At 43.2% G+C, this 13955-nt stretch overlaps 1 protein-coding gene across 8 annotated transcripts in view; it reads right to left on the bottom strand.

The window, feature by feature from the left end:
* The window catches only part of arhgap12b (Rho GTPase activating protein 12b), a 33037-nt gene that overhangs the window by 18467 nt on the left and 615 nt on the right, over window positions 1–13955 (bottom strand). For 7 of the 8 annotated variants that reach the window (XR_015084348.1, XM_086021033.1, XM_086021029.1 and 4 more), the window contains one exon: window positions 10666–11435. Coding sequence is in view for 7 of the 8 variants with exons in the window: in XM_086021033.1 (XP_085877159.1) it covers window positions 10666–11343 (678 nt within the window). In the remaining variant the exon portion in view is untranslated. Of the gene's footprint in view, window positions 1–10665; window positions 11436–13624; window positions 13795–13955 lie in introns of those variants that run through there. The other variant, XM_086021028.1, reaches the window with a different exon arrangement.

Raw genomic sequence — 13955 nt, forward strand, 5'->3', positions numbered from 1 at the left:
TTTTTGTCCCTTTTAAATAAAAGAAAATGCATTTTTATCTTATTTCAAATTACAGCTAAACTATACACGTATAGTTATGATATCCTGCGTGCATTTTCGATTGTATTGTTTGTAACAGCATGCATACATGTACACACACGGCAGTAAATATTTCTTAGAGAGCAAGGTAAAAAGCCTGTCCCGCTTTTTTGCGATTACTGTGCCCTATTGGAAGGAAGGCGGGCATGACTTGTCTGAGGAATAAATGATTAGCCTCGTCTATGCAGAAGAAAGCTTTCAATGCAGTGCCCGAAAATGAACGCAATCACCTTGCGCAGACATGAATACGCACGTACGCAACCTCAAGGGACTGTCACATCACACAATGTTGGCGCTGTTCGCTGACAAAGTCATTCCTCATCAGCAGATCATCCAAGTTGAACTGCATCTGCCCTGCAGTGAAGTGAAGGGTGCATCTACTGTGCAAGCCATCAGTTGCGGACTCCTTTCAAAGGCGCCACCAAAAAGAACCGTCAACCTCGTCTCTTCCTCTTCTCTTATGCAACCAAAAACCTTGAGGGACAACCTTAAGTTCGATAACCAGGTTCTTTAAAAAAAGACTTTGATGAACACATTGACTATTAAAAATAAGAACCTGATTGACACATGAAACAGTATTACTACAAAGCACGGCAAAAATTCTTATAATCAAATTGGAAGTAGGGTTGGGCAGAATGCTTGATGAATTGATTATTAGGAATATGTGTGGATTGCTTGGAACTGCTGGTTGAGTGATCATGTCTAGAAACAACTGAAGCAAAATGTAACATGTCTTGGCAAATAGCAGAGGGTGCTGATTTAGCCTGAACTGGATCACCGTCTAAAGAACGACAACATTACGGTAAGATACGGGCAGATGAGCTAATATTCCGTGCGGCGCGACTCCCCCAACACTGACATCAAAACGGCTGAAAAGTCCGTTATTTTCACTTTCAAGAAAACGAGATCCTCCACGTTCCCATCGACGTTGTTACGAATTCAATCCAAAGCCCGTGAACTAGTAACAATGACTATAATGAGTAAGTAACGATGACATCCGAGACACAGCTGCTCAAGTGAACTTTGCAGTCATAGCAAGAAACTGTGACAAGACCAACTAACACCTGCTCTACTTTTACCTCAGCCAAGCAGCCTAAGCCGTAAATCACATTCACTAAGCGGCTCCTTGGCCATTACAGAAAGGTTGCTACTCACAATGTAGTGTGGGCTCCTCAGGTAGGAAAACATGGTCCGGAAAAGTCAATTCTGGTGACAAGTAAGGATATCCGAACAAGCACAAGGAGGCTGCGGTGGCTTATTCACCTTGCTGCATTCAGAATGTCGTCCAACAGATGAGGAGCGACGACAGTGGCTGATTAAAGGATCTTAAGGGATCTATTTAGGACCATGGCGCTTTAAACGGGAACACTCATTAGTAGACTGACCTGACTGCCTCACACAGAAGGAAATACGGAGGAAAGGAAACCGAGTGGGGGAACGGAGAGAGAGATGTATAAGAAAAAAAATACGAAGATTGCTTGACGGGACGGGTGGCCATGCTCAAAGTTCACTCAAAAGGCCAAAATAGGTCAGAGGTTGTGACTCTGGAGCCATAATGTCTGAGGTTCACACGCTCCATTTGCACTCACAACTGAAATGTAGAGGAGAGAACTATTGGATGGATGAGCCTGATCATTAACAAGAGAAGAAAGGAACACTATATTTGAAGTGAAAAAGGATTCCGTCGCTAAAAAAATGTGCAGATGCACATCAAAAATATTCCCTCTCTGGGTTAAGTTTTTCCAACACCAACAGTGATGGAGTCTAATTCCAGGTATTGAATACAACTAAAATATTGAATAAAGGTGTCGGTATATCTTGCTCATACTGCAAGACTTTGTGAAAAGATAACATTGTCTACATTTCAAACTTTTCAACAACAATAACAGACTGATGACATTTACCATTATGTCTCAAGTATAATACGTACTTGAATATAATAGTCACCGCCAAAAATCAACCACTTACAGCTGGATTTTCCTTTTACCCATGTATAATACTCCCCCCAAAATTGCTGCTAACGATACTGAAAAATGAAGCACAGTATAATACATATAGTAATTTGTATTTTATTAGGTTTTTTTTTTTTTTTTTTCCGAAACTGGTATTGCAAAAATCAGATGGAGCCCCATGCCTGACCGCAGTCAAGCTTTGCCCGAGCGAAAATTACTCAAAGTCTGGACACGAAGGGGACAAACATCTCCTGCTTCGACTGAATCTGGGTGGGACTTTTGGAGTCCTCAAAAATCTCTGCCACCAGAAAAGTCTAGATTGTAAGTGGTAGCTTTTTTGAAAAAGAGCCACAAGTAGCGTCTTAATGCTAAATGAGACAAATTTGCAAAGTCAGCCACACTGCATCACTCTCTAAGGGCCCGCTTCATATTTATTGTTACTTACTGTGTCTTAACAGCAAAATCGATAGATAACGTAATTATCGTCATCTTTGGAACATATATTTCTATATCAAGCACCAACGTGTTTGCAAAGAGAAAATGCTAACCCTATGCACCAGTGTGTCGGCTCTCACCAATTTATAATGCGCCAAAGTTTATTATCCCCCTCTTGGGTATGTGACCCACATAGATGCCACACTGCTGCCTTGGAGGTTCTATTAGCATAATTCCACAGCCCTCCTCTACTGTGGAAGCACTGCAGTGCTCTGCGGAGACCTTTAACCCTTCTTGGAGCAACATCAGTTTGGTACATTTGGTGCATTTGCAAAGTGTGTATACATGGTAATGTACAACCCGAAAAGGAAACATTCAGGCGACCGGCTGCTCCGCCCGACTTTGACTACATGACAGCCACCCACAAAAGGAAATGAAAAATCCCTCAAACCAGTAGACTGTGGTTACACATTATGAACATACATCAAGACTTCAAATACATTTAAATTCAGGAAGTGGTCGGCTTGAAGTACAAGATCATGGTCATTTCATGGGGTGACTATTCAAAAAAAAAAAAAAAAAGTACAAAAACACAACTTGATACAATTGGTAGTAAAATTGTGGAGGCAAAATTGTGATTTTTGCTGTAACAGAGATTAATTTTAGTTTTGTAATCTCAATATAGCGAAGCGGGTAGTAGGGGATGAGGAAACATAAACAAATGGTAATATTGAGTTGAGTGGACAGAGTGGATTATTTTATGGACCAGCACGTTTTGGCTGAGAGAGGCTGTCAGCAGGGACCCCCTACCGAGTGGGCTGACATGTTCACAGCTCGTCGACTATGAGGAAATGGAATTGCCACAGGCGGTGAGAGAAAACCCAGAACACAGCAGGCGGCCAGGTCAACTCATTTTAGTATGCTCCCCCTTCAGGCACAGCATAGGGACCAAGTAAATAACAACAAAACCATGGTTAGCACAGATTTACCTTCAATTACGAAACAATGTGAATGTAAGCAGTCTTTGGCACACAACATTCTCATGGGTCAACCAACAAGCTAGCCAGTTCCCCTCTTTCCATGTCCTTTTCCTTTTTGACCAACAACAATAAAGTTCCAGTGAACCGCTACTGTAAAACTATTGTTGAGAATGGCCCCTGCTAGAGAGGGCTGCCTTGTCATCTATACAGCGAATCACATGTTCACAGTCAGAAAAATGAACTGCATCATCAGCGGACAACAACCTACATATGACACACTGAAATCATGACCACATACTTTTTCCAGCACAAGACACAATCATCCTTGTAGATGCTCTACACTGTCAAACTAACTTCCACGCGACGCTTTTATTTGTCTCAGACTATTTCGCAATTTCATTTATACGTTTTCTATTAAAAGCTGTTCCCAAGAGGAAAGCCTTGACCTCCCAGTGAACCGTAGTACTTTCGCATGTAGCGTCAGTCCTGTATTTCACATCACCTAAAACTTAGCTTTTAATCACATCAAAAGCACAAGCGTTGGTTTGCATATTCCACCTGGGTTGCGGCATCTTTTAAACATCAAATATCATGCTTCCTGAAATGCATTTACAGTATTGCAAAATTGTCATCAATTGCAGTCATCAAACATCAAGACTAACAGACTACACTACATAAAGGAAAAAGATTGTTGGAACATGGTTCGTGATGACATTAGTTTAAAGGGGGGGAGTTTAAAGTTTAAAGAGAGGTTTAACACAGGAATGTGTTGTACACAACCCCTTAATCCAGATATGTAAGAAGATTGCATTCTAGTAGTATGTGTGTGAGAAGGGTGGGAGGGTTTGTGGGGGTCTGTCCATGCTTGGGCTGATCTATAAGCTTCTCCGTCCCATGGCTGGTGGTGCACGGCGCTCACCAAGGGCCTATAACACATTTTACATGATTATGTAAATCTGGCTTGACCTTTCTGTGTGATTGCATCCCCAGATGACAATGCTTGGCTCAGTAGAACCAGTACAGATGGAAGAAGAAAAATTGGACAGCACACGGAATTCAATTGTGAACTTAGTCAATGATTATTCACCACAAAAAGGATCATTTAATCTGCATCTAACAGTTCATTGTGGCTTGTTTATGATTCACGGAAAGACGATAGCATTTTGTTAACTCAAGAGAGGAAAAATTGTGAGGTAGGTAAAGACACTCCTTTGCTGCATTGGCCAAAACATCTTTAAATAAGATTTAAAACTAAAGAATAAGCAATTTCTGCTCCAAAGTATTGTATCGTACTAAGGTAAGGCTAAGTTAAATGTATTCTTTCTTCCACTCTGACAACAACATCTTGGACAAAATCTTGGTAATCATCCTTTTGTAACAGCGAGAAAACCAACCATGGCACAATCCACCTATTTGTATTATGTAGCCTTCGTGCGCAAAGACATCCCTTTCCGCTGGCATATTCACATCCTTAATTGCCACTGACAGTGTTGTTCTGTCAATCACAAGGGCACCGAATAACCCCTTGCATGGATGTCTGTGCACCCGAGACAACCCTGATCAGCCTCGCAGTATCTCTCTTTTAATCCATGAGCTATTTTGGTCAGCTTTGAGGAAACGTGCAGAGACGTGTACTGTATCCCCAAAAGGCCAGGCTTTAAAGGAAGACCCCCTAGTGAGCTGAAACCAACTGAGTGCAATTATACCGCGTGTGCTGGTGTGGTGTTATGCGCAGAAATATCTGTTATGCTATGGAACTACCATGCTGGCAGTAGGATCGAGACTCATTGACAGTATTGTCATTGTTTAGTGACAGCCGCTTGATGGAAGTTTCTCTGGTCTAAAACACAGAAGCCCCGATTGAACTGTACCATCTACAGACAGTGATAACATAGAGGGTAAGGAAGAAAGTTAATCCTTTACAATTCCCAAGTGGGGATATATTCAAGTGGGGTATGAAACTTTCCTCATAGACGCAGCTCAGACTCTTTCGGTATACGGACATTCCTTAAAAGACTACTTGATAGGCAACATATACTCATATACTGGATACATTTTGGAAGGAAATTATATAGATCAAACCGCCACCACTTTTAGACATACCACATAAGGATCCTTTCATTGCTTTGAAAGGACGATTTGAAACAATATTCAAACTCCTGTGGGCGAACGAGAGGAGACGGAAACAAACAGAGAGCAAAACACTGTGGAGAGAGATGAGCGCCACTTCTATGCCCTGCTGACTCTGAGCCCTCAAAGTGCGTTCGGGGAGTTACCAGGAGAAATCGGAAACAACATACACCGCCTAAAAAAAAAAAGCTTGTCACGAGGCAGCATGCGGAGAAAGGCTTCATAGCCCAAACACCATTGCTAAATTACTTCTCAGTCTCATGATATATAGTTTCGCAAGACAAATAAGGGAAGAGGAGAAGAACGCAAAAGGCTGAGTGCACAAATAGCTTGACCTGTCTACTCACCCAGAGAGAGTTGACCACCGGGGGAAAGGGCAATATCAGCTGTTCAAACTGCTCTCGAAACACCTCGCATCAGTTACGTAATCGAGCTTTGGGCATCCCGTGTCTTGGGCAACCCTAATTATATATAAACACAAACCTCTGTTGACAGGAAGCCAGATATTGGCTAAACATATCCCTCACACTTTATAAAACCCAAAGTCAAATAGTGTACCCGTACGTAACACAGTCATGTGCCAGCATCCCCCTGCCTAAGATGTGTTCCACTGATAAACCTACAACAAGGTCTTTTGGATCAGAATCTGGCTAGGTTGCTGCAGGTGGATCGCTAAGGAGGGCAGCAGCAGGAAGAAGCTTAGGAAAGATAAATCACTGTGCTACATCAAAAGCACAGCAGTCAGGTGATCTTACCTTCTCGGGATACATGCTTTGCCCATCCACCAAGTGACATTAGTGAGCCAGGCCCAGAGAGACGCGCGGTGAGAGACAGGAGAGGGATTGACTGACCCACATAGAAAGAGAGTGACGCTCCACCATCATTCGATCCCGAAATCGTCGCTAGGCTGCCTCACAAGTGGTTGATAGCAGTGTTTGATGAACAATAATAACCAGGACACAACAATAAACAGAAAAGAACAAAATGTAACAATCTGACTTCCACAACAGACAAATGTGTTAATGGGAGTCCCACACTAAACCTATATTACATGAGTAAGAGATAGAAAGTCTAACCGCCTTACACTCAAGCCCAGTCAGAAAACAAACTCAGTACAGTTCAGCTTTTGGACATGCTAGGTATGCTCTCCTGGGAACTTTTGATGGAGCCAAAGCAATAACAAATGCCATTTGTAGTGTTTTTATAGCATAACAATTCACAGAACCGGACAGAATGTAAACCAAATTGAAGGTAAAAGCAAAGTACGTACCAAGATAAACCGTGATAAACAAGCCTGAGTAACTAGCCTGATGAAAAATGACTTTTGTTGTTTAAATCTATTAATAAACCAAAGTTGATTTGTTCTAAACATGAAGTCAATTTGTTTTATTTGATTAAAAGGAGACTACTTTATAACAAAGCTTAGTTTTAAAATAACCCCAACACTATCGAATATATCACTGTCAACTTAATAGTTTGAAGGACGGTTTTACATGTGAGAAAATTCTAATTGGTTGTCTCTGTTGACAGTTTTTGAAGTTAAAAAGTACATATGGTTGTTTACATTCCTATAGAAGTAATGTATTTTGAAAATTGTGATAAGTGAGATGAAAGTTCCAGTTTGGTCACCACTGAAAATGACCTACCTAACAAAATACAAAAGGCCACCAAAAACAATGATAATTTGGAGTCATAAATTACCTGTAGAAATGTAAAATAATGGTCCCTGTATGATGACTAAATTGCAAAATATAGTAATGGAATACAGATGATAGATTAGAAACACAGATGATTTCATATTTTCAACATTTAATACATGCCTTTTGAAAGGAGTTAAAGAACTATAATCCTTAACCCTAGAAAACAGACAGGATTCCAAGCATGATTTGTCAACATCAGTTCCTAAGGTTGCCTTGAAGGCTGAGCCCCTGGGGGCTTGCACATTTAATCCTCTTGCTCTAACACTGAGGTACAGATCAGGATTGGCGTGGGGGTTAAAAAAAACAAAAAAAAAAAAACAAGGTGGACACAAGATCCGAGAGCAGACTCTGAGCTACTGTATGTTTGTCACTTGCCTGTTGCACTTCCCTTCACCGAGATATCTCCAGACAAGATCGTCAAAAAGAATGATTAAAGGAGAGGACAGGTGGGACTCGTGGGAGGTTGAAAATAGGAAGCAGCACAGACATCAGGACAAGTAGAAGAGAGACTGAGGAGGGTTCCAGACAGAGAGAGGAAAGAGACGGAAAGGAGGCAAGTGAGCAGACCGGAAAAATAACTCACATGAACACAGAAGATGCAGTATTAGCTCAATTTTAGATGGGATTAGATTCCGAGCAGTCTGGTGCCTCACTTTTGAGGAGAGGACGGCCTTTCATTGACTTTTCTTTTTCCTCACTGTACAGTACTGTGTGTGTAGGCACCAAGGCAAGAATGTCAAGTATGCACTGGAAAACAAGCTCGGGCCTCCTTTTCAGCTGCCCTGGGAGTAAAGCCTATTGGCTAAACAGAGATTACAGGGCACTAACAGACAAGACATTCGTAGATGTTACATCTTTTTTTAACTGGGCCATTATGTAAGAGTATGTATTTGCTTGACCTCACTTCAAAGATGTGCACTTCTTGGAACATGGCTAAGCCGGAACCGTTTTTGCAAAAACATTCACAAACTGTGCCGTTTCGTACGTTTATGAACAGCTTGTTTCCATACAGTAGACCGAAACGCTTCCCAGGAGTGTTGACGTGCTTCTGCCTGTTTTAAAAAAACAATACACCACTTCACAAGAGAAAAATGCTCCGCTTTAATTATCCAATTCGCTGCTTCAGAATAACCGCCGTGAATTGTTCCACTGTTTCAAAAGGAGTGCATATATTTTCAGTGCAGACCATGTGGTCAAGCAAACCCCAGTCTACATAGTATGTGTTGTCTGTCTATTCACTTCCACTGCTAATCCAAGACCAACCAAGACCTGATCGTTTGAATCAGGTGTGTCGGAGGAGGGAAACATCTAAAACATGCAGGATAGTGGCCCCCGAAGACCGGAGTTTGACACCAGCGCCTTAGCGAGAGCAAGCGAGAAAGAACCAGCAATGGTTGTTAGGAGCTTGACTGTGTGAGACAGCATTGTGGCGGGGGTGGTGGGGGGTTGGCCTCTCAAGGTCGTACGCCGCTTCAATCACATAGTGGAATGAGTGAGTGCATGGCTGACCACCGGCTCCATAGGGCATAGCCACGGACAAAAACTCACTTTGGACCACCACATCTTCCGCTTGTATGGTGACACATCTTTGAGGGCGGAAAATGATGATTTGGTCCCTCACGCGTTACCGCGAGGAACAGTGTGTCCATTCATTACATCACTGCGCTTTGGAAAAAGTACCATGAAACGATTCAAATCACAGTTTTTAACACGAAAATGATAACCTACAATCAACAACCTCCATGGTGATATTGCGCGACACGATTCAAAGGAGAAACTATGAAGCTCACATGCGACTTGGAGAGCGAAGAGTGGATCATCTGCCTCCGCGGTTGCCAGAGAACCAAAGAGAACAATTACTAATAGAAAGCGTGGTGTGACACTGCGGGGTTAATGGTCACTTGGAGATCAACTCTAAATCAATTACATATGCCAGATGGCAATGCAGAGGCATGAAAACTCTTTGTATCAGATCAATTCCTCCTGATCCCTCCAAAATGAAAGCTTCACACTTGCTAAATCAACACCGGATTTGACTTATCCTTCGACTATTAAAATAAATAAAAACATGACTCATATGTAGCAGCATTTCAAACGGTAAATGGCAAGATGGTACATAAAACAATAGAAAGCCGGTGAAGGGCGGCAATTAGCATGTTAAAAGTTCAATTTTCATTTGTTCCAGGAGTCAATGTTTCTTTGTGAAAACTGCACAACAAAATGTGCACAAATAATGCAAAATCACGCCAGATTCACAACTCTACCAGCAATAGTGTAGCTGTAACTTAGCAATGACAGGAGGTAGAGCTAAAAAAAAAAAAACGGGTTTCCCTGCAGGGTCACTCACTTCCCTGGCAACAGGCCAAAAAGGACAAACTAACAGACTAAGAAAGGCAGAACAGAGGAGGAAGGGGGAACGGGACCCACCTGCCACAGAAACTACAAACGGCACAGACTGCCTCTTATCCGGCACTATTCAAGGCTGAAAAAAAAAAAAAACACTCTTAGGAGTTGACCATGCAAATGTAAATGGCTGTGAGGGAAATGTGTTTACTTTGGCACAAGTGGTTTGACAGGCATGAAATTCAAAATGGTTAGTGTAAGACTGGCAGAAACACACAAAAAAAAAAACATCCACTTTCTCGCCCTTTGGGGGTCTTTTGAAGGATGTCAATAATGACCTAGCTAACTATGTTGTGCCTAAACCACGAGAGAGTGTGTCCATTCTCACTTTCCTTCACTTTATGACATTCACACATACACAGCCTCTTTCACACAGTGGTCCCCACAGTGGGCGACTGGGGGCTACAGACAGATCCTCCCTCTGATATGACCTACTTTCCATTCAAGCCTGCCTCTCTTTGTTCGTACCATGGTGGAAGAGGCTTCGGCTGCCTGGGGAACAAAGAGAACAAGCAGCATTTGGAGCCTTCAAACAAGCTGACCCTGCCAGGATAAGCCACCCAAAATTTGGCTTACATCGGCAGTCCTGGACCACTACTGCTTTTCTGATCGAGTGAAGATAGCCTCCAGTTTCTATAGCCTCGGTCTCTTTCTCAAACTGAAAATTGAGGATGAGGGCAGATATCTTCAAAGATGCAGAAGTGACCGTGTGAATACAGACGTGAAACTGCATCTGCCCGACGAGCAAAGGATTGGCTTTGGTTGGACTTACCTGTCAGTGAGAAATCATTCGTCCTGTCTATACAAGGCCAGTATTGGGAATCAATCATTATGACTTGACAGAAAATGAACTAACTTAAATGCAAAGTTGCCAGCAAACTAGCAAGCCATAAGGCTAATCCTTGATAAGATCAGTGCTTTAAATTACCCACAACGGTCCAAAGCAGAGTTTGAGGATTTGTCACATTTAGCAATAGGTTTTCTTACCTGCATGTGCTCTGTTGAACTGCTACTGAGCTCATCGCCCGATTCAGAGTCGTTACGGAGTTTGCCAAGTCCGTTTCCTGTTAGGTCACATTGTGGTGAGGTCTTGTCACTGTCTGGACTCCTGCTGTGGTTGTTCTCCTCTTTTAGCGGAGGTGAGTCAGCTCGCGTCCGTGGCAGCGTGGAATTGTTGGCAAGATGATGATTGTTGTTGTTGTGAAGAAGCACCAGTTCGGCCACCACCTTGCAATGATGGGGGCTTCCCAAATTCTGGTTAGCATCCTTGGGCGGAGCCGGCGGTGTGACACGGTCTGAGGAAGGTGATGGCGTGGAGGAAGGCGACGGACGCCCAAAGCTGGACATTTCTGGCTGCGGCCGGTTAAGGTTCTCATTTGATGCCAAACAGATATCCAAAACAGTAGGTTTGGCCCTCAAGGTGGGCTTGTGGGGGGGCATTAGGGCCCGCCGCACCTCTCTGACGTACTGGGCTGGCACGTAGAAAGCCTTTGTTCCCTCGTCCTTCCTCACCTGCCACCAGTCCTCATTGGTTTTCTTCACTAGGATATAGCACTCCCCCTGCCGGATGGTGACCATTTTGTCTTTGGCCTTGTACTCATAGTCATATTCCACCTCGACATAGACTTGACCCGGGGCAATAGGAGGCCCATCTCTATCAGCCATGGCTGTCAGGACAAGTGGTTTTAGCGCCGACCCCTGCTGCTCAGCGATCCAGGCCTGGAGGGCTCTTCATGTCTGACCGGGGAACTTCTGGGCTGTGGGAGATAACACCGCTTCATGTCAACAGTTGGAATTTGACATAAAACATTCAGCAAGTTAACCACAAAAAAAAAAAAAGTTAAAATCGACCAACTTGTCATATTCCTCATTTTTTCTATTAATGTCCCGCTCGGTCGACCAAAGAAATGTATTCAAACGCCATTCGCAACCTTCAATAAAACCAAATTACCACAACTGCAAATTACTGTAGCACATAACGGTATATCGACGTGTACATTAGGCACAGAGGTCCTCATTCATCAGACACCACAGTCTGGTAAACGATACTACAGCTAAGGAGATCTACTGTAGCCTGGTAAATGATCCCGCTACGTGGCGCTAAATGTGATGACAACATGATCCCACATACTGACCGTGCACACAATCCCAAGACTACAATGACTCTTTGGAGCGTGGAATTCTTGTACTGACGGCATCCCAAAATAACAGCTTGCGCATCACCATGGGTCCCCACCGTGCAATTTCACATCATTACACATCAACGAGGCTCATAAAACTCAAAGACCTTTTATTTCATATCAGATCAAGTCAGTGTGGAAGTCCGGGGGAGGCCGGTCGTTGTTCAACCTGGAAGAGAGTATGCTTTTGTCAGTTAACCCGATAAATACTGGGGCACTACTCCTGCAGTCGAACAGCAGCCAGTGAGTCACTGCACCACTCGGATCAGATTCTCCTTCCTCCCCCCTAAAATAGCAGCCACTGAGGACTGACATCCTTGATCTGTAGGCAGCAAAAGCAGGTGCTTTTAGTGAGGCGTGAGAACATGCCACTGAATCTATAAGGGGGCCCAAGCTCACGCAGAGGAAAATGCGCAGACTCTCTGAAGCTCAGACTGTCAGCCTAACACCGAGAATAGAGCGTGGAGAGCAGTCTGGTCCCTTCCATGTTTCGAGACTATGAACAACACGCACAGTATTACATAACCACCGGGCTTTAAGCGTGCGCCTTTCGGTAGTCACACATGCTTGAACACGTACAGCATCATGCCCCGATGAACTCTCTCAAGGAACATTGGCAGTCTGATGAGTTGAATGAATTGCATCTTAGGCAGATCCTCATATAACCCACATCCTGGTACAATGATACAAGCAAGCAGACCCACTAAGTGATATGAACAAATTGCCCTAGGTTTTCTCCTCGAACAGTAGCATTGACATGCAACAGATAAAACATCAGAGTGATGCGTAAATGTCACGCGGGTGAGGTCGACTGGCGATAGCTTTATCTGTTTCGATTGCCGGCAGCAGTCGTCACAACGCTAGCATCCGACAATGGATTCACACATCCTCAAACAGCGACAACTCTGAAGTGGAACAGCACGGAGGTCATACAATTTGGAGCTCAAAAAAATGTTGAGTAGCATAATAGGAAAGTCATATTTAAAACCTTGTTCTGCAAGTACATCACTTATGGCAAACAAATCTTCCTTCAGTAATAAAACTGCCATGGTGTCCATTTCTGCAGTTCCCGGTAAGCAAATACAAGAATTGTCTGGGAAAATTAATCCCTGTCAACAAATAATGTAGATGGAAGGGATGCTCAGCGTAAGAGGGATTTTAACAACAGTCTGGGGGGGGGAAGAGACTTGCTGTGTATTATATTTCCTTGTACAGCATATTGTTAAGAAGATTTGCTTCCTGAGAAGTTGAAGTGCAGTAGAAATAATAAAAAGAAAGTAGAAATTACATATTGCGATGATTTGGGGTTGCTGCTCCATGTGTGTTAAAGCAGCAGTGTTTTGTTTACAATTATCATAAATATGCTAATTTACATTAGCTCGTCTAGGGCGTTTCACAATGTACTATATTAGCATCAATCTAGCGGACATTTGTTAGACAAAATTGATTCGATGCAACGTTTACATTTCTTGTGTTTTGTGTCAGCTTTCGAGTAAACAGACTAAAACACTAGACGGAAGTGTAAAAAAGCCTAACTTCGCCTAATACCCCAAAACTGCTATCAGTTGTCACCAATTTCTTTGTGGACATCTCTACTTATGCCCACTTTAACCTCTGAAAGTATCAGAACGGTAGCCCTGATACTTTGGTGTGTGCCCATGAATTTTGGTGATGATTGATCACGGTTTTCAGACATTAAGCAAAGTTAAGCTTTTCAACATTAAGTGATTCGACTGTCAGATCTGCATCAATATATGAATCCCAACCTTTGCCTTTGTCTGCACACATCTGCAGCTTAGCCACTGTGGCAGCATAAACGCTGTGTGACTCGGACAGCCTTTGTCCCGGTGCTTCATTCAAAACAGATGTGGCACCCAGGGCAGCATCCACCCCAGCATGTGCTCCTATATTGCTGCAGCTGCATTTGAATCAGTCCCTGGATTCGGAACACATATGGATGCAAATATTGTTTCTTTCTGCGAAGAAATGCAGGGTGGAAAAAGAGGACTTGAGTCTGTGTTTAATGCAAGGGAGCTGAGTGTCAGGAGGAGAATGCCTGAAGCGGATGGCGGTGGTGATGGGGGGGGGGGCACAGGT

The sequence above is a fragment of the Filicampus tigris genome, chromosome 21 (genome assembly GCF_054856515.1).
Source record: "Filicampus tigris isolate MCC_2025a chromosome 21, RoL_Ftig_1.0, whole genome shotgun sequence".
Taxonomy (NCBI): Eukaryota; Metazoa; Chordata; class Actinopteri; order Syngnathiformes; family Syngnathidae; genus Filicampus; species Filicampus tigris.